The sequence below is a fragment of the Prionailurus bengalensis genome, chromosome D3 (genome assembly GCF_016509475.1).
Source record: "Prionailurus bengalensis isolate Pbe53 chromosome D3, Fcat_Pben_1.1_paternal_pri, whole genome shotgun sequence".
In the NCBI taxonomy this organism is placed as follows: Eukaryota; Metazoa; Chordata; class Mammalia; order Carnivora; family Felidae; genus Prionailurus; species Prionailurus bengalensis.
In genome coordinates this window covers 63615833-63638071 of record NC_057356.1, presented here as the reverse complement: position 1 = coordinate 63638071, position 22239 = coordinate 63615833, and the positions used below count along the sequence as shown (strand labels likewise).

The window sequence follows — 22239 nt, the reverse complement described above, 5'->3', positions numbered from 1 at the left end:
ACCCATGAACTGATGCATTTAACAGCAACCAAGGTGAATGCAGTGCACACAGCTAGATTCGATAACCAGAGAGTAGATGAAAATATCAGCAGATCGAAAGCCACAAATATCACCATGGGAGCATCTCTACAGAATCAAGATCTTCTTTGCTTTTCAGATTTGAAAACAAACTTTTATGAGTGCACTATGGGATTAATAAATCCTGAGACTAATTCACCCTAATCAAATTTTTTTTTATAAAATAAAGAGTAATTTAAGAAGCAGAATGGCTAATTTACAATGAGAGTGATTCTTTTTCAAATGACCAGAAACGTATTTTCTGTTATTCCAGGAAGCTCTTCTATTATCAAGATACCAAACAAACAGAATAGGAAAGCAAACAGTTTTTAAAAATTGAAACATAGTATAAGAAATCGGAGAGGTCTGTGGAAAATTTTACCCAGATTATTCTAAGAGTCCACCTTCCTGATGATTAAAATAATCATTTGGCAGATATCATTTATATTCCCTTAGACATTGTTAGATGAGTCCTTCCATGTTCTCTTCAATTAATTTTCTTGATTCCATAGAGACCCTCTTGTTTTATTACAGATGGTTCCTGACTTATGATGTTTTGACTTATGATTTTTTACTTCCCAATAGTATGAAAATGATACTGATTCAGTAGAATCTGTACTTTGAATTTTGAATTTGGAACTTTTCCTGAGCTAATGACCCATGATATGACAGCCCAGTGATATCTAGCATAGACAGGGAGCCCCAGCTCCCAGTGAGCCAAGGGATCACAAGGGTAAACAATGTATACATTTACAACGTTCTGTACCCACACAACCATTCTGTTTTTTCACTTTCAGTATGGTACTTAATAAATTACATGAGAGAGTCAGCAATTTCATTATAAAATAGGCTTTGTGTTAGATGGCTTTGCCCAACTGCAGATTTATGTAAATGTTCTGAGCTTTAAAGCAGGCTAAGCTAAACTATGATGTTTAGTCTGTTAGGTGTATTAAGTACATTTTTAACTTATCTTTTCAACTTAAACAGGTTTATCCAGCTGTAACACCATTGCAAGTTGAGGAAGATCTGTGTACCTCTTTTCTTTTTCTTAATTTAACATGTTACTTAACATCATCCAATTTAGCTCCTAGAAGTTACAGATTAGTCTTCTTTCTGAGATACAGTAATCTTTTTAATCTTATTTGTAACACATTTATAAATTGCCTCAAAGGGACACTTTTGGATCTCATTCTGGAACTAACCATGTCCTCAACTGGGTGATGTCATTATCCTGTCTGCTGTCAATTCTTCTATTTTTTTCCAGTATTTGCATCCTGACCCAGCTGCACACTCTAGCCTTGTCATCCTTGCTATGAAACTGGCTAGAATTTGGAGGTAGGGACACAGTAAAACTGTCAACAAAGGGAAGATCCCAACTTTTCCTCTCCTGGTATAGAATTGCAAATAGAGAGTACCATATACCTGATGCATGCCAGGTGATCTGCTGAGGGTACTTTTAAGTATCAGAGTATCCCAAAGGGAGTAATGATAGAAAATGATGGAGCAGAGTCCAAAATATATTTAAACTGCTGTATTATAGGCAAATATGAGTAAGGCAAGTACTCAGATTCTGAGGCAGATTATATTGATGGTTTCTACCATTAAATGGATGTCAGACTCAATGAGGAAATTTCTCCCACAAGGAGCATAAAGCAAGGCTCGATTATTTACAATGATTTAAACCTAAAATAATTTAGTACTATACAAATGTATCTGTCAATATTTGAGAACACCCTACCTTTTTTCTCCTCACCATTTTTCAAAATGGCTAGTATTAAATAATGTAATCAATAGGTATTTATGAGGCAGTAACTATATGCACAGAATCACTTTTTGATAAAAAGAGGGAGGTAAAAGATTGAATTCATGTCCCCTCCCATTCTTCAGGCAAATAATGAAGACAATGGCAAATATCATACATCTAATTACTACTATGTGCAAGCTACTAAGCTTAGTCTTTCCCTATCATCCCATTTAATCCTTCGAACAATTCTATATCCATTTTATACAAAAGGGCACTTTTGCTTTTTAAAGAAGTAATGGTAGTTTCCCATAGATGCATAATGATGAACAGAGTGATTCAGAGCATGGGCTTAGACTGCTGGGGATTCAAGTCCAGTTATGGCTCCCATTTTATGACCTTGGGTAAGTTACCCAAATTCCCTGTGTTTCAGTGTCCTTATTTATAAAATGAGAATAATTTTAGTACCATGGCTTAGAGTTTTTGCTCACAATCCTACCAGTAATAGGTGTGTGAAATCCTTAGCAGAGAACGTAGAAAATATTTAATAAGATAGTCCACACAGCTCATGAGGAGCAGCACTGCCAGCACCCTGACTTCAGAGCCCACATCCACTACACTCTGGCCATGGTTAAGAGGAGGAGAAACTCATACCAGAAAGCATTGGATTCAAATGCAGCTCCCCATTGAAAGACAGGTGGTGTGTGTGGGAGTGGGGGGGGGGAGGGACTTGGCAAATTATTTGAACCTCTCTGGGACTCAGTGAATTATCCACAAATACTAATGTCTATATAAAATTACTATTGAGAGTTGAGAAAACATGCAATGTGCCTGCAATGAGCAAGCAAGGTGTAACAGTTATCTCCTGTTTGCCCCTAGCCACTTCCTGACCCTCTCCCTCATAGGCTACTTGGGAAAACAGACATGAGTAAATTAAGAAATTGAGAAAGGAGACAAAGAATAAATGCTTAAGGTATTTAGAATACCTGAAGATTGGAAGGATCAGAGAAGTTCTCAGAGAATAAGAAAAACTGAGCTAAAGGGTGCTGAGTTTAGGCAAAGAAGGAAACAAGCACCTAAGAGACATGGCTGGAGACAAACCACAGGTGTGGAGTTCACAGTTTTATGTTCAGATTCAATCTATCACATTAGGAAGGATTTTGAGCATCAAACCAGAGAGTTTGGAATTGATTCAATATGCAAGGAGAGTCTTGAATGGAGGATTATATGCTAAATCCCATGGATGATTCAGGAAGTTAGAGTTAGGAAATATTATCATCTGTTTTCAAATTAGATTTTACATCATACAAATCACCATGGACATTGTAATAGAAACAAATAAACCCAATTAATAAATCATTTCTATACGTAGCTCTTCATTCTTTACACAATCCTAATTAAATGCCTTAGAGCATCCGTATTTCTGTAGTGATTTAGGTTCATATCTTTTTCACATATATTAATGGTATTATTTAACTTTTTAATTATGTATGTAATAAAAGTTAATACAATAATTAAATGTTGACATAGTAAGAAGGAAAAAGGACTTGATTGTTACTTATTAGCCATTGTTGAAGAGAAGAACAATGACAGCAAAAGGAGGGAAAGCTTAGGACGAATTCACAGTGAGAGTGTCACTGTTCAGGGGGCTATTGTCTGGCAATACTTGGTTTGTAAAACTTTGGTAGAGCTCTGAGTACCCTGTCTGTCTCTAGGTCATATAGGATACAAGCAGTCTTGTGATAATCCAAAATGCCACATACAAAGATAGGGGAAGAGTGGGAAGGAAACAAAGGAAACTCAAAGGAAGCTCTAATTTGAAAAAGTATCAATCTCCTCTGGGAAAAGGTAATAGAGGAGTAACCTAAAATACATTAAAGACTTGAAAATCGAGCATTTCTTTTGTGTTCCTGATTTCCTATTTTGTGGGTTAATTATTAGACAACAAGTGTTACATACCTTTGAGTTAATGAGCTACTTCAAAGCAAGAGCAGTGCATATGACAAATACTTAAATGATATTTATTTGTTCAATTATTCATATTTAGACCAATGACTATAGCTAGCATATAGTTAGTTAACTATATACGGTTAACTATAACTAGCATATAGTTAACACTAAAATTTTTTTCTTGTTTGAGTTTTTTTGTAAACTGAGTTATAATATTATTTAAAAAGACATTTGAGGGATCATCTTCTTATTTCTAGACTCATGTCCAATTTTTAGATAATGTCTTCCACTATAAATTAACAGGAACTTTAAACTGAACCTGTCCTATATGAAAATTTATCCTCTTTTTTGACCTTTTACCACTCCTGTGACCTCTCAGCAAGAGGTACCACCCCATACACCCCCAAAACTAACTCTCTTTCACATCTCATACATTTAATCAGTCTCTAATTCCAGCAAATTATCTTCCTGTAATATTTATCAATCCCATTCCTCCCTTCCCACTTCTGCTGCTGGAGCCTTGTGTTGAGCCTTCATTTTTTTTACCTAACTTTCCCACAGCAGTTTCCTAACAGGTATCCCTGCACCCAGGAAGGTCACTTCATATCTATCACTTCATTTTTGCTATGAGTTTTGTTTTCAATATGCAATTCTGAATATGTCACTTCCCTCTAAAAAATCATTTCGTGATTACCCATAATGTTTAGCATGGCATAATAGGCCCTTGGTAATATGACCTTGGCTTCTCTCTCTATCCTCCATCTGGCCCTTCCACACCCTGGGCTCCATCTATATTGAGTTACTAGAAATTCCTAAATGTAGCATGTTGCCTGAGCTTTTGGGATTCCGAGCGTGCCTGGAAGTCTCCACTAGTCCTACTCTATGCACATTATTAATACATATTCACTATTCAAGATTCAGAATTGCCTCTCTCCCAGTCAGAAAAATAATAACTCACCTCTGAGATTAGATTACATTTCATTCTTCTTTGCCCAAATAAGAACATGTGATTAACTATCATAACATTTAGTGTCCTGCACTCGACTGTGCATTCCTTGAAAACAAGGTTTACCTATTTCAACACTGTGTCCCAACATTTAACAGAATACCTAAGTGTAGTGCAATTGCTTGTTAAATAAAAGTACAGAAGAATAAAAGATGAATACTGTATCTAGTATGGCCCTTGTGGATTAACACTAAGGAAATTGAACTAGAGTTGTTTTTGTGATTTGTCTGTATTAACTTAATGAGCCAGCATTAGCCATTGTGAGAAGCAGCTCTCTTGACACCATTGCTCAATGATCTTTCTATCAAACCCTGGACAAATTCCAGGTAATTCTTACTGTGTCATTGTTTATAAAGGGAAGTACAGCCTGTCTTTGAGATTTTGCATGCCAGTATTCACCATCATCATGTACGTCGATGCTGGTTTGTCAGTTATTTCTTGATAATTCATTTAACTTTTATTCCAGAGAGTTTTATTATTTATTCATAATTCATTTAACTTTTATTCCAGAGCTGTACTAGTAATGTTGCAATTTGTATACTAAGAGAGCAAATAACAGAAAACAACTCTAACCATTTTTTTTTCATTTTAGTGTAATGTGGTTGAAACAATTTTAGAAACCAGTACATTGATTATATTCTCTTCTTTACTAACTCATTAATTCAACAAAAAATAAATGAACAACTGGCATTCCCAGGATACTACAAGGACTATCAAACAAAGTATACTCATAAAAGCAAAACACCAGTTGATTGAAATGTTATATTTCAAACAGATGGGATAGCATCATATGAACATATGTGAGTTGTGGTTTACAAAAACATCGTATTCTAGCTAATTTGACCCTGACACCACAATGCAATATTGGAAAAGAGAAATCATATAAATCATTCAAAGTAAAAGAGTTTTAGAAATCTTGATAAGGGGCGCCTGGGTGGCTCAGTCAGTTAGGCATCCTACTCTTGATTTCTGCTCAGGTTATGATCTCAGAGTCATGAGATCAAGCCCACATTGGGCTCCACACTGAGTGTGGAGCCTGCTTAAGATTCTCTTTCTCCCTCTCCTTCTGCCTCTTTCTCACTTGTGCTCTCTCTCTCTCTCAAAAAAAAAAATCTTGATAATAATGGTCACTAAGGGCTTAGAATCACCCAGTCATGAGTTTAAGTGCTTTATATGTATTGTTTCACTTACTTTTTATAACAACATTTATACATATTATTATTATTATTATTAATCCCACTTTGCAGATGAGACAACTAAGAAAAAAAAGAAAATATTTCCTAAGTCCCCCAAAGACACAAACATGTAATTATCAAAGTCAAGAAAATGGCCCCAAATCCAGAAAATGTGTTAATCCTCTTAACCATTTCACCAAACTGACAATTGAGTGTAATCTTACAACCTAAAAACATCCATCTCTTTGAATTATTGGTTTCAAAAATTTTGATGGATTAATTTATATCAGTGGCAAGTCAGTCACCAGTCTTTACCGAATACCTACTACATTTAGTGTCATGTTTGATAATGGATATTATCCGTATGGTTACAAAAGAGAAATGCAATCCTTGTGTCTGATCTCAGTTAGCTTTGAATCTAACTTTACATATAGTGGAAGATGACACTAATTAATATAATACAATGATAGTTACAATAACTGTGTTACAACTCTGAAAATCTCCCAATTTAATGGTTCAAGCCCCAGCACAACACATGATGGGAAAGTCAGATCCTTTGGTGAGTCCACAGGTGACTTAAATTTCCCTGGGTCAACCTCCACCAGTTGCTTCACTGGTGTCTTATGCTTCCAGGTTTGCTCTCAAGTTCCTAAGGCTGCCATGATCTGTAACCAGCCATCTTCCACACCAGGGTGGGTCTAACCGGTAGCGCACCCCGACGTCTTGTGTGTAACATCGTTTTAGTAAAGAAAAGGAACAACAGAATGTTAATTTCAAAACAAAGTGAAAACAAACTCCGAATTTAACATCTGTGTTTAAGTTGCCTCAAATATTCTAGCCATACTCCACTGCAGAGTCTCTCCCATGCGTGCCCCTTCTCTCTGGGAGAAATCATTCCAGAATAAGAGTTTAAAAACAAATCTTGATATGTAATAAGCTCCTGGCTTCAGACTTTGTCATAGCAATTTCTTCCTTTTTTCTTCCCATTTCACTTAGTCTTCATTTCCCACTTCATAAATAAAATATTTATTTTAAATGTTTATTTTCCCTTTATGTTGTTTCTAAGAATATTAAAGATGTGTCTATGGAAAAATTCAAACATTACATTGAAGTATAAACTAGAAATTTAGTTGTGGTGTTTTGTTTTGTTTTTTTTTGTTTTGTTTTCAGAAATGTCACCAAAATTTTAATTTTACCTATCCCGAGGGAAGAGTAGGGGACGATCTGTTAGAAATACACGAAAATTTTATTTATTAAACAAAGCATTTATTTTTATTTTTTACAGTTTATTTATTTATTTAGAGAGAAAGAAAGAGAGAAAATCCCAAGCAGGCTGCATGCTGTCAGCACAGAGCCCAAGGTGGGTCTCAAGCCCACGAACTGTGAGATTGTGACCTGAGCCCGAAATAAAGAGTTGGAAGCTTAACCAACAGCCACCCGGGTTCCTCCAAATAAAGCATTTATTTTTAATTCCATAATTTGATATTATGTGCATTTGTGATACTGGTAAAGTCTACTTCTGGCAGCAACTTCTGGGAAGAAAGAAAGAGAGGAACAAGGAGAAACAGTTGTGTGTAGAAAGAGACACATAGTGAGGGGAAAAGGGAAAAATGAAAATGAAAAAGGAACATATGTCAGCACAATGGTCATGAATATATGACATAGAGATGTAGAGGAGGAAAGGTAGAAAACAAAAGGAAATGAGGAAGAAGGAAAACACAGAGATCTGGAGTTATAGTTAGGTATCTTGACCAAGTGGGCTTCCCTATTGTTAAATTATCTTTAATTTTAGGCTTTCAAAATGTTATTACTTGAGGTGTGAATAATCATAGATCTTTTCACCTACCTTTGTTTAATCAGGGCTGAGGTTTTGCTCTAGATCAGTGGTACTAAAGCATTTTGGTCTTAAAATCATTTCAGTCACTTGACAATATTGAGGACCCAAAAAAACTTTTGATTATATGGGTTATTTCTATTGCTGTGTACCATATTATAAATTAAAAGTAACAAATATATAAAATTGAATAAATGCATTAAAAAGTTATAATAAGTATTAATTAAAAAATATATTGCAACAAAATATAAAAATATATTTCAACAAATAACATTTTTTAAACCTATATTTTTCAAAACAACAAAAATGTTTGAGAATAATGACATTATTTTACATATTTTAAGATCTCCAAAGATATCTAGCTTAAAAGACAGTTGGAATCACCTATCTGCCTCATAGAACTTCATTAACCCTTGTGAAAAGGTCTCTCAGATCCCTCGGAGTTATTTGACTGCACATTGGGAACCATTGCCCTAGCCAGAATAAGCAGGATTAGATTCTATAAATGTTGATGGATCAAGCACCTGAGTTGTCCGCCAGTACTGTGCTTTCAGTTTCCAGGTGGCCAAGGCCCTGACCCATCAGGTGTTTGAAAGCCAGCTGAAGAAGCCCAGTTGTAGGCAGACCTCATGTCAGAGTCATGTTGGGGTGGAAGCATGTTTGTCACGGAGGCTGGATGAGTGCTAAATCCAGCTCGTGGATTTGTACATGTCACCGTAACAAATCCAGTATAAAGAACCAAACAGCAATATGTTGAGATTTAATAATGAGATTGTGACAATCTGCCCTAAATGGTGCATCTCCTTTAAATTTTATCTTGAGTCATAATTATTGAGACCTAATCCTAACCTCCATGTCATTTTTCATTTGAAACAGGTATCATACCACGTTGAACTCATTCTATGCTTCTATAACTGTAAAATTGATTATTCTAACTAAAATGTAAGACTTTTGCATTCATATTTCTGGCTTTTTCCATTATTCCATTCTGCCAGGATTACCCTAAATCTTGCTTCTCATACCCAGTCTATTAGCCTTTGCTTTTAGATTTGTCATTTCATATATGCTATAAAAAGAAGCATATAGTTTAGATAATGTATAAACCAAAAAATGCCCTTAAAAGTATATGGCATTATATGTAAAAAAGTATAATGTTATAAAGTTTATTATTACTAGCATTATTAATGTAAACATAGATGATCTGGGTAAGGCCACAGAAAAATTGTGCCTTTTATTCAAGGTATCACCCTTCTTCCCTTTCCAGAGCTTTTCTCCCTGGCTGAAGCATCTACTCTATCAGGAAGGACTATAAAAACTGATAGAAGCTAATGATGTTTTAAGAAGAGAGTCAGGTAATCCAGGTTTATTTAAGACATTAAATGGGAAATTTCAGTTAAGAAGAAGGGAGATATAATGGGGCAGGAGAAAATAATTCATTCACTCCAGTGTCCTTCTGGTAAGGTCGGCAGCTGGCTAGTGCAGGGGAGGAAAAATCTCTTCTTCTACCCTTCTCAAGCTAGAACCCTGTAAGCTGGACTTGACAAGAGATTCACAAGAGAAAGCAAACAAATTTACTTAAGTTTTACAAGACACTGGAGTCTTCATAAGGAAAGGAAGACCTGAAGAAGTGGCCAAGCCTAATTATTTTTATAGGTTTAAGGAAAAGTGAAAAGCCATAAAAATGTGATACGACAGAAGGGTATACCCTTTTGGTATATGGGTAAATGGGGAGTACTTACCAAGTCCTGTTTGTTCTGATTCTCTCAGCGTCCCTCCTTCTTCAGAGATAAGGATGCTCTTTTCCTCCAGGTATAGGAGGGCAGCCCTCACATGAGGGTCTTATGACCTGCTTCAAGAGAGACTGAGAATCTTTCCTACACCTACTGCTTCTCAAATTCCTTCACTTCAAAATATTCAATATGCCAACATACCATATTCGGGGGTAGCATGTCCTGAACTTCATTACTAGTCTATGACCTAGTCTATAAAGAGTATCACAAAATTCCTAGAAGTAAGATGGAGATTCACCAAACAAAGAAAAATTCTTAGCAAATATGAAACTATTACAGTAACGTAAATCACAGGTATTTTATGCTTTGGGAATCTTATTCCAAAAGCTATGAAAGAAAAACCTTCAGCCCCAAGACGTATGATGTCTATCAGTTACTAACATGATGAAATGCCAGCAAATGCTTTGACTGCAAGATCAGGGTGTCAAGACAGAGTAAAATCTTATTGTAGCAAATAATGAATATATAAATTCTGATATAGACTAGATATTAATGTCTATTGTAATTCCATGACAAATCAAATATGTCCTAAAATCTGAGCACTTTAAGACTCTTTCTGGTTACTGTCATCCATTCACATGAATCAGACTTCAATAATTGTCTCCATTATATTCTAAGAATAGAGTTAAGTAAGGAGAAAGATATTTACCTATGTTAGTACATGTGTGTAAAGCATTAATAGTATTTCATTTACCTAAAGAGATGAGGTTTATCCTAAATGATAAAATATTTGGAAAATGATTGGTGAAAATATCTATTTTTCTTCTTTGTTTCATTGAGTACAGAATAAACTGTCAGCAAAGAGCAAAAAGGAATGAGTGGAAATATTGAGTTTTAATATCCATCACTTCTTTTTGTGTGGCATCAATCATCCTTGAAAATCAGTCAGTGAAGATAAATAGAATTTTTAATGTCCTGAAAAGCACCATTTCTCTCTGTTGGCAGAGAGTTTATAGGGGAGAGGAAGAGAAAGAGAAGTGAAGGGAAGCTCTCCATGGAAGGGAAAACCCTCTGGGAAGTGGAGAACTACAAGGGCTGCCTCTCCCATCCATCTCTCTGATGAGGTACCATTCCCCCAACCAAATGGTGCCATTTTCGAATCTACCCCTCACCCTTCAGATCTCAAGCCCTTCCCTCTCAACAATCCTTATCCTATATCCACAGATGTATGGGAACAGGGAAAAATACCAGACCTGCAATAAATGTTTTATAACTAAGTGAAAAATTATTAAGTTACAGGGCGCCTGGGTGGCTCAGTCAGTTAAGCCTCTGACTCTTGGTTTTGATTCAGGTCATGACCTCACAGTTTGTGGTTTCAGTCTCTGCACTGAACTGACAATGTGGAGGCTGCTCAGGATTCTGTCTCTCTTCCTCTTTCTCTGCCCCTCCCCTGCTCGAACTCTCACTCTCTCTTTCTCATAATAAATAAATTAATTAAAAATAAAACATTTTAAACTCTTCATTATTAAAAGCTGCAAAGAAGAAAGGAGGAATCTTTGAATGTCTTTGATAAAGACCCTCTTATACTGCTATTGTTAATACTTCCCTATCACCTTGACTTTAAAAAGATCCCATTATTCCTGTTTGGGAGCAATACAGGTTGAGAGCCACCTTATCTCTCTCAAGGTAATCAGGAGGGTGGCCTGCCCACCTTGGGAAATAGCCCCATGCTATGTCTTTTCACGAGGCTGTTTCTGACCCTAGATTCAATGCATTTTAGAAAATGTTTGTAACTGTGAACGCTGGTGGAAAAATAAGAGAACTATCAACCATTTTTACCTGAGTTTTAGTATAAGTTATGAGACAATTTTAGACTTATTCACTTATTTATTCATTCAAAAATATAAAGATTTCTCACATATCCATGCTTTTATTCAGCAAATGAGCTGCTCATGAGAAAGCACAGGTTTTCAGTTAAGAGAAGGGAATTAATAAGGAGCAATTAGCATAATGGAAAGTGACTGACTTTGGAGTGAGTACTATGGCCCAACCAACTTGATTCTGTGATAGATCTGTGACCCTGGTCAAGTTAATGCATAGATTTTAAAACATTTTTGTTAAATTATTCCTTAAAGGGATTTTGAAAGATTAGGTACCCAACTTGTACACTTTTATGTATTTAACTAATTTATTTATATTTTTTTAAGAGAGATAGAGAGGACAAGCAAGGAAGAAGGACAGAAGGAGAAAGAGGGAATCTTAAGTCCCAGTGTGGGGCGTGATCCCACAACTCTGGGATCATGACCTAAGCTGAAATTAGGAGTTGGATGCTCAACCAACTGAGCCACCCAGGTGCCTCCCAACTTGTACATTTTTAGATTGATATTTAAAAATTTCATCATAAATTTAAATTGTTTTAAAGGATACAATTCTCAGCTTATTTTAAATAATGATGTTTTAAATAATGATATATTTCTTATAAATATATCAATTGAGTCATAAAAGACATTTTCCTTTTAAAAACTAAATGAACAAGTTCTCGAATAGTGAAAAATGTGACCTTGTTCCTCTTCTTCTTGGAAATTGTATATCCATTAATTTTTTCCCACAGAAGTCCATCTTAATGTAATATATCTTTATATTTTAATAATGATCCTATAATAATTTTACTTTTCTCCATAGTAGTATTTGTCACCATCTAACATACCATTGATATATATGCAAGTGTGTGGCATTTTTATTTTTGTCTCCCTTTCCAATTCCCCCCCTTCTAGAATCTAAGACCCTAAAGGGCAGGGGTCCATTTTCTTCAGTGCTGTGCCCAAAGCACCCAAAGTAGGGTATGACACATTATATAAAGCAGTGTCTTGAACCTAATAGTTTTAATAGCATGAATGAATGAATATCAAGAAGGGAGCATAGGGAGTTCTAGTGAGGAGGAATGGATTTTGATTTAAATTCGCTGGTGTGAGAACACCTTTCAAAGGAGGTCACATGTGAATCATAATCTGATACAGGCAAGCAAAGCATTTATCTAGGTATAGAGCATTCAAGCAAAGTAAATAGCACCAGCAAAGGCTTCCCTGGAAAGGATCACAGCTGGAATGGTTTGAAAAACTCCCAAGAAGTCAGTATGGCTGGAACAGAATGACTAAATAAAAGAAAGAACTAGAATAGAGACAACAGAACGAGATCCTAAATGGAGGAAGAATAGATGATGGTGGGGAAGGCAGGATGAACAAAGAGGGATTGCAAAATGCTTGATCCGGATGCATTTTTTAGTTGTCTTTTCTCTTCCCCTCATTTTGCTAAGAAAAATAACATAGAGAGATTAAGTAATTTTATTAAGACACCACAAAAAAAACAAAAGAGAAGTAGAAGTACATCTTAGTGACCAGATTCCCATCATCTTTCCTACTCCACTGACAGGGCTTAACGTCCCAAAGGGAAAGCAATGACTTCTCAACTTCTATCTTTGTGTAATTAGATTGTATCATTCTCCAAAGTGTTTCAGCTCAGTACTTTCCATAAATATTAAACTCCTTTGGGGGTGGGGGAGCTGAGGAGAGTAATAATAAAGTAGTGTAATTTTATGCAGTATTTTAATCTATTAAAAAATTGTAGAAAATTTTTCTTTTCTTTCTATAAATTTTCTTTTTCATAACTGATAGTCTCTGCCTCAGGGCAAATACCATTGACATTCCAAGCAAGGTGATATATAATATTGTCAGATTTTTTGTGTAAGTAAATTTGATGGCTTAATACTGAATTATGCAAAACAAGAAAGCGTTGATTTAAATTTAACTTTAAAGTGAAATAATAAATTATTGGAATATCTGAATAATAAAATGGAAATCTAAATAAAGAACATATGCATGCAAAAGAGGAGTCCAATCAAAATGGGTTTGTTTTTTTAAAAAAAAAAAGATTGTATTTAATCTCTCACCACTACTTTGTATGAACATCAAAATGCAATTGCCTATTATGTATCATATGTATTAAATGAATGTTTTATAAAGTTCAGGCAAGGGCTACATTTACATAAGGTATGTTAATGGATGGCCATTAGTAATGGAAAAGGTTCTTTGATACAAAACCATCAGGTACTTCCTGATCTGTAACTTAGTATTAAGTAAATGTCCATTTCAATGGAGGGGGAGGGGAAGTATCTTGTTTGCTAATAAAGGTCATCTACTAACTGTAATAATTTTAGATATGAAAAAGAGTATGAGTCCACCAAATATTCTTTACTTCTATCCCTAATTACTTTTTTAAAAATTACAGTGGATGACTCAACTTTTTGATCTTTAAATGTCTTCTCTACCTGTATGTACTCTGTTCTTTCTTTGTATTCCTAAGCCAGTGATAGTCAGACTGACTTAAGGAGAAGTGCTTATGTGTATGAGCATGACAAACCTCCCACCACTATTTCCTGTCCAGATTTTTCATGATGGTCACAGAGTTCACCTGAAAAAAACAAAAAAAAAAAAACCAGCAAACAACAAAGTAACACTTTACCCATCATTTCAGATATACTCCCAGCTAGAGAATTAATTTTTTTAAATCTACATTATCAAGTTATGTAGACTTCCACTATGTAGATTACTTCAATTTACAAAAATTTAAACAAGTATGTTTTTTGTAATAATTCCTTGAAGTGTTCAGCAAAAATTAAAAGATGCTTTATTTAGAAAAATATTGAACTATCCCTCATGGAAATTAGTAAGAAAAACAGTAACATAAGACCTTAGTTTTTCAGGGAATGATTATTCTTTTGGGGAGGGGAAAGTGACACTTTATTTTTCTTCATTTGACATTTTCACATTTCTTTCTGACAGTCTTTTCCCCTGTATGCCAGAGACTCCTATGTGTTCACCAAAATCCATTTCCTTTCTTTCCTGACCTACACCTCAGGTTCATAGCCCTATAAATATAGCCAACTGATCTTTGACAAAGGAGTAAAGACAATATAATGGAGGAAAGATAGTCTCTTTAACAAATGGTGTGGGGAAAAAACTGGACAATCCCATGGGGGGTGGGGGGAAGATTCTTGACATAGACCTTATAACAGGTCAAAAAAATTAACTCAGAATGAGTCATAGGTCTAAATGTAAAATGCAAACCTGGAAGATAACTTCTAGATAAACTTCTAGAAGATAACATAAGAGAAAATGTAGAGGACCTTGGGTATGGTAATGTCTTTACAACATCTTTACCTAATCAATGAAAAAAAATAATAAGCTGGACTTTATTAAAATTAAAAACTTCTGCTCTGCCAAAGACAATATCAAGAGAATTAATTAGAAGATAAGTCACAGACTAGGAGAAACTATTTCCAAAAGACACTGCTGATAAAAGACTGTTATCCAAAATATACAAAGAACTCATAAAGCTCAACGACAAGAAAACAAACAACATGATTTAAAAATGGCCAAAGACCTTGCCAGATACTTGCTGAAGAAAAAACATATATGGCAAATAAACATATAAAAAGATGTGTCACATGATATGTCACCAGAGAAATATGCATGGAAATGAAACACCACTATATACCTAATAGAATGGTTGAAATCAAGAATACTGACAATACCAAATGCTGGCAAAGATGGGGAGCTAAATTTCAAATAAATTAACTTATATTCATTTTCGGTGGGAATGCAAACTGGTACAGGCACTTTGGAAGACAGTTTAGCAGTTTCTTACAAAACTAAACATATCTGATATAAACATAGCCAGCAATCATACTCCTTGGTATCTACCCAAAGGAGTTGAGAACTTACAGCCACATAAAAACCTACAAACAGATATTTATAGCTTTTTTTCATAATTGCCAAAATTTAGAAGCAACCAAGATGTCCTTCAGGAGGTGAGTAAATAAGTAAACTGTGGTATATCCAGACAATGGAATAGTACTTTGTGCTGAAATGAAATGAGCTATCAAGCCATGAAAAGACATGGAGGAAAAATAAGAATAGGTAAGTGTGAATAAAATAAGCTTACCTATTAAAAGAAAACAATTTTCAAATTGGCTATTAAACAATATCCAACCCTATGTAGTATACAATAGACCTGCCTGACATACAATAATTTAAAATGACAAAAGGAAAATAATTGGCAAAGAAAAACTAAGCAAATAAAAGTAAAAATAAAGCAGTGATTACAATCTTGATATCAGATGAAAAAGACAAAAATTACCAAATGAGATGAGGAAAGATACTTTTTAATAATAAAAGCCATAAACCACAATTAAAATATTACAGTCACAATATTTATACACTGAATAAAACAATAGTTATGTATAATGTGTGAAATATACACCGTTATCAACACGAGACAGATCCGTAGACAAAATATAAGGTTATAAAACAGTTAAAAATAATAAAGTAAATCTTACTGATGCATATATCAAATACTACTTTCTTATCAATATACTTTATTTTACTAAACACATTAATTATATATTAAGATGCCAAAAACATCAGCAAGTTACATAGAGTTATTAGAAATAATACTCTCTGATCATAAGATTTAAAATTAAAAATAAAATAAGCAAAAAATCTCTTCCAGCTTTGACTGAAAAGAGCTCTCTATTTATTGACTCCTAGGTGAAAGGAAAAATACAAATATAAATCTTAAATTTCTGAAAAATAATATCAAACTATTGATAGACAGAAAACTGAGATAATGGATAATTCATATCTACAAAAAATTACCAAGAAAAATTAAAATGATAAAAATAAATGAACTGAGTTAACAAAAAAGTAAACCAGAGAAATACAACCAGGAAAATAATAAAAAGCAGCAAAGGAAATAAAAGAAAGTCAGTGGATAATATTATTAATAATAGTAATCATTATGAAATAAAAATTAAAAGTCTTTGAAAAAATCAACAAAATAGACAAACTAGTAACTAATTTAAGCAAACAAAAAATTATGAGAAGGAAATAGCTAATGATACAATCAAAATTTAAAACATCACAAGGCACATTTCTCTGAAAAGACTGAAAACCTTAGATGGGTAAGTTCTTAGGATAATACGGTTTCCTAAAACTGTCCCCAGTAGAGTTAGAAAACTTGAACAGATAAATATGCATGGAATAAATAGAAGAAAGTTAAATCATAGTTTTTATGGATGTCCTCTTTTTAAACAAAAGACTGGTTTCTGACCTATGTGGGTATTTGCTAGGACAAGTGTTTTTACTTAGGACCTAATGGTCCCCACATATCTCTTAATATTGTATACATATGTTTATAGGAATGTATACTTTGGGAAGAAGACATAGACCTTCATTTTCATTAGATACTTGAAAAACAATGTATTAAGATATTATAAAGGCAATACAATAATTCTCTAAAGAAAAAGGAGGGGCTATTTTTGAGTTTCTGGCAGAATGACTGTATGGCAAAAGAAAATAGAATCCCCTGATTTTGAGGATGTAAACCTGTGTATCATAAAATAAATAAAATTTAGGTCCCAGGACAATTGATAGATATTTAGCAGATTACTTATTTCAACATTGAATCTGACATGTATTTAGGAGAGATTTTTCAAAAATTGTTTGTTTTACATATTATCTCCACAAAGGGAAATGGCTCTTAGATATCCCATCAGGCATCCACTTTGTAAAACACAAAAGAAACTTTTACAAATCAATCTTTCTAAAATTATCTTTTGAAGTTCTGGAACAAAGCTCAGCTGGCTCTCTCTTCTTTGGTTCTGTCTCAGTGGTAGGTCAGAGGATTTGAGAATTGAAGGGCTTTTTCAATTATACAATAAGCAGCAGGTTTCCATTAAAGCACAAACTCCATCATCTAAATATATGCTAGGTGTTCTTATAAATAAGTGTAAAAGGTAAATCTTTGACTGATTCATTTATTTCTGACACTGGCTTTGTGAATCTCAAGTCTAGTATCTAATATATCTATCAGTTCTTAAAATGCTTACATATTCTTCCTTACAGTTGTTCCAAACTTCACCTTCAAAATTCTTTGCTAGGTTTATAGAAATTAACTTAGCCCCTAAGTATACACAGTGTTTTCTAATGCTTCTTAGGAACTTCCATGGCTATCATGTATTGGTACCTGGTCAGTGAAGAGTTTAAATGTGTTAATTGAGTGGTATGACAGTTGAGTGGAGATAGTAACATTGTCAAAGAAAAGAAGAGCTGGACAGTAAAGTGGTAAAGATGGATTTCATTCAAGAACTATTACAATAGGGGAAAAAGGCTTCCCTCAGTAGAGAACTGGGCTCAATTCTGAATACAGGAAGGACAAGTGGGAATGTATAGCCAAGGAGTGAGTTGGGGGTCAGTGGATAGAAAATCACTAAGAGGGTAAGGAGGATTCTGGTTAAATAAACTTAATAGGATTCTTGCTGAAGGTAGGCCAAAGTAATCATGGGGGATGAGGAATTTGATCAGTTACCAAGGGTGACCAGATATCAAGTGTGGAGAATTCCCTCTAAAATGACTTTGTAGGATTCTTGCTAAAACTTGGCAAAGCAGAGATGAGCATGGAAGCCTGAAGGTCACAGCCTGGTTGAGAGGAGGGTTCAGAGGAGCCTGATGAAGGTTTAGTCAAGTAGAATCTTTGTTAGTATGATATAAAAATGAGGGAGAAGGTGAAGGCCATGCTATGCCATAGGACAAAGGCATCCTCATAGGTGGAAAATCCTTTCTTCCATAAGTCTGAGAACACGGAGAAGCTGTTTGGGCAGTACTGGAAGTCAAGCCTGAAGAGGTATGATGGGCACATGAAGGACCACATATGCTAGCATGGTTTTTATCTTAGCAGTTGCTGACATATGAGTAGCAGGATTTTTTTTTTTAAATGACTCCGGTGTCTTTGTGGAAGGTTCAATGGAAGATAAATAAAATAGCTATGAGAGTCAATTTTAAGTCTATGGCAATAGGGATTTAAGATATAAGATTTTGAACTAGAGTAATATCAGAAAGAAGACATACTGGACAGATATTTTGGAAATAAAATAAAAATTCATGGAGACTAGATGGAGGATATGAAAGGGAATATATCCAAAGACATTTTTCAAGATTTTAGTCTAAATAATTATCATAAGATGGATGATGCTCTTGTCACATTGTATAGAGATGTATATCTCTCTGCTTTGAGTAGAGTGGAGTGAGAATCTCCTCATTTTAGTTCTAACTTTAACAAGTCTGAACTATCTTTGAAATTTAGTTGATTGACTAGCCAAGCCAAGTGTTCACTGGGAGGCCAGGCCTCTGACCTTTGTGCTCTAGCTGGGAATAAACCAACAGGTGGTAATAGATAGAGGAGACTGCTCTTTTCAAAACTCATGAAAATGTTTTCCAAATTCCCCCTGATATCTACTTAATAAACATGTTGCTTTCAGTTTGTTTACTTGAAATATCCTAAGTCCTAAAGCTATCTGTAAGAAATGTTCATTTGCATTTCAAAAATTTGCCCTAAACTGTCACATTGAGTAATATTTTCATATGGAGACTTTGTCAATTCGAAGACAGGAAGTAAACACTATTAAAGTGTAAACAGAAATTCTTTTTCACTGGGTCAGGTTCTGTTTCTTTCCATTTCAAACTGAGTTTAGACTAATGTCTTATACAAGTTTGTTGAATTTAACTGTCTTCCCTGTTCCAAATATTTGCTGAAGCATGAACACATTGTTAAAGGAAACCAGAGCTGGACAGTAAAATGGTAAAAATAGATTTTATTCAGCAACTATTGCAGAAGGGGAAAAGAGAACTCATTAAAAAACTGGACTCAATTGTAAATACAAGGGAAAATGAGAATTTATAGGCAAGGAGTGGGGACAAGCATTGGTGGAAAATTACTAACAGGAGATATGAGAAATAGGGGAATTCTTGCCAAATAGACCTAAAAGGATTCTTGCTGAAGGCAGGCCAGGGGGATTCCGTATCAAGCGTGGGACATTCTCACCAACATGATTTAGCAGCTTTCTTGCTATCACTGAGCTATGCTGGTCTAGCAGGGACAGGAACCTAGGTCAGGGTTTCCTTGAGAGGAAGACTCAGGGGAGGCTAACTAAAGTTTGATCAAGGAGAGAGTCTTTGTCACACGCGCAAACACACACACACACACACACACACACACACACACAAACACAGACTAAGAGAGAACACACAAGAGAAAAGGAAGATAACTATATACTAATTCTTTTTCCAAGTTTGTTGCTTTACTTCAGCATTGCATTTGTCTACTAATAATGAAAATTTACATGAAGAAGCTATAATAGAAACATTATAAATATTTTATAAAATTATTGATTTGAAAAGAATGTGGAGAATTTGGAGGAAATACCCCAGAAAGTAATGAAAATTAATAAAAGGACCTAAATAGCATGGATTAGGCAAAATAAAAGTGACAAATAATTTTAATTAAAAAGCTGGCTAAGGATAAAAATTCATACAATCATGTACCTTTATAACTAATAGAGACTTCAGAGATTATCTCCTTATCTTAACAATGAGGAAGATAAGTCCCAGAGCACACACCAGACCTGCAATGAAAAGAGCTCCCCAACTAATACCAACTGTTACACCAGAGCAAGCCAAAAAGGCCCTTACAGCTACTTTATATTCTCATTATGTCAATATCCTTCTTGTTTTTACCACAAGGCAATTTTTCATTAAAATACACTTACAATTTAGACATATTTATTCCAGAGAGAAGTTTCTGGCATTATTTTCCCTTTAGACACATTTTTTCTCCTCTAGAACTTTCCCTATCATTTGGTGGTTCATGTTGCATAATTAAACTAGTCACTCACTCGGTCACTCAGGGAAATAAGTCACTGACTAGATCTTATTAAAAGACTGATATTTTTGGAAAATAAAACTTTATTAAATAAAAAAAAGACTGATGAACTACATTGGTGAATAATTTATTGATGAGCTGGTGAGTTGTTATTAAATTGCATTTATTTTTTTTCAGCAATGACAATGCAGTTTATTAGTCATCAGTTTCCTGATTATCATGACCCCACTATTGGTGAGTATAAGCCTCTTTTCTCCTTTACCCCAAATAAAGAGACACTATATAAGTGGCTGACAAATATTGTTGATGTCTATAGACAATAAGAAATATGTTTTACACTTTGACCCAGTACACATACACATAAATACAGAATACTTAAGGTCCCACAATACAGACTTTGAGAAACAATATTTGTCCTTACTTCTTGATATGCACTCTTGTATTTTCCATTCTATTCTATTTTTTTTCTTTTTAATTTATTTATTTAAATTCAGGTTAGTTAACATACAGTGTAGTATTGGTTTCTGGAGTGGAACTCAGTGATTCATCACTTACATACAATACGCACTTACATACAGCACTCATCCAAACAAATGCCCTTCTTTTTAAATGTTTTTTTTTTTTCAACGTTTATTTATTTTTGGGACAGAGAGAGACAGAGCATGAACGGGGGAGGGGCAGAGAGAGAGGGAGACACAGAATCGGAAACAGGCTCCAGGCTCTGAGCCATCAGCCCAGAGCCCGACGCGGGGCTCGAACTCCCGGACCGCGAGATCGTGACCTGGCTGAAGTCGGACGCTTAACCGACTGCGCCACCCAGGCGCCCCCAAACAAATGCCCTTCTTAATGCCCATCACTCATGTAGTCCTTCCCCCCACCTGCCTCCCTTCAAGCAACCCTCAGTTTGTTCTCTGTCTTTATCCTGATAACGATGGGTGGAGTACATTAAGTTGATTTCAGAATCCACTAACAGATATCTACCTGCATTTGAAAAGCTCTGCTTTGGATAAGATAAGTGATGTTACTGTATGCTTATGTGGTCATTTGCCTACTTTATCAGTGTCTAGATCTTGTATTGCACAATTACTTAACCATGTTAATTGTTCATTTGGAAAGTACTTTAGGTATAGATATAATTTTATTCACCATTCTCATCTTGTAGGTGGGGAAACTGAGACCCAAAGAATCAAAATATTGTTAGAGCCAAAAATCCAGCCATGTTTCATTTTTCCTGTCCATTTTTCTTTTTTTTTTTTTTTATCATACTAAGTATAAGAAGATTGTAATTGGGAACAAGTTTTCTCCCTCAATCAGAGCAGAAAAGATGTCTTTAAAACTGCTTTACTCCTGCAAAGAGCTTACTCTAAAGGATCGGTTGAAAATTCGCAGAGTCTGCCATAGTGCTAATGGCACTAATACACTAGCACTGAAAACACATCAAAGTGTTAATTCATGGGAGAGGAAAACACATAGTTCTGGACCCATCATGGTTGCCAGGTTGCCTGGACTACACATCTCATCACTTATCCTCTTTCTTCCCTTTGTCTGATTATCACCTATCCTCACTTCCAATGGGTATGATCCTCTAATTCCTATTTTGCTCATCAGGCAATTTCAATTCAAGGTCCTACTGTGTTTAAAAAAATGTTATCCTAGGGGCGCCTGGGTGGCGCAGTCGGTTAAGCGTCCGACTTCAGCCAGGTCACAATCTCGCGGTCCGGGAGTTCGAGCCCCGCGTCAGGCTCTGGGCTGAAGGCTCGGAGCCTGGAGCCTGTTTCCGATTCTGTGTCTCCCTCTCTCTCTGCCCCTCCCCCGTTCATGCTCTGTCTCTCTCTGTCCCCCCCCCCCCAAAAAAAAAAGTTACCCTATATGTGATAGGATATAGGACATTTGCCTAAATACTACTACTGAAATGAATAAAATGTACTTGTTTCTAAATGTTCTACAATTCAGCAAGACTTCATCAGTTGAAC

The 22239-nt window shown here is 35.1% G+C and overlaps 1 protein-coding gene across 1 annotated transcript in view; it reads left to right on the top strand.

Annotated features, from left to right (window-relative positions):
- RIT2 (Ras like without CAAX 2) overlaps positions 1-22239 on the top strand; it is a 387132-nt gene that overhangs the window by 52398 nt on the left and 312495 nt on the right. Inside the window, exon 2 of the mRNA XM_043558702.1 lies at positions 20444-20500. Coding sequence (XP_043414637.1) covers positions 20444-20500 — 57 coding nt within the window. The remainder of the gene's footprint in view (positions 1-20443; positions 20501-22239) is intronic.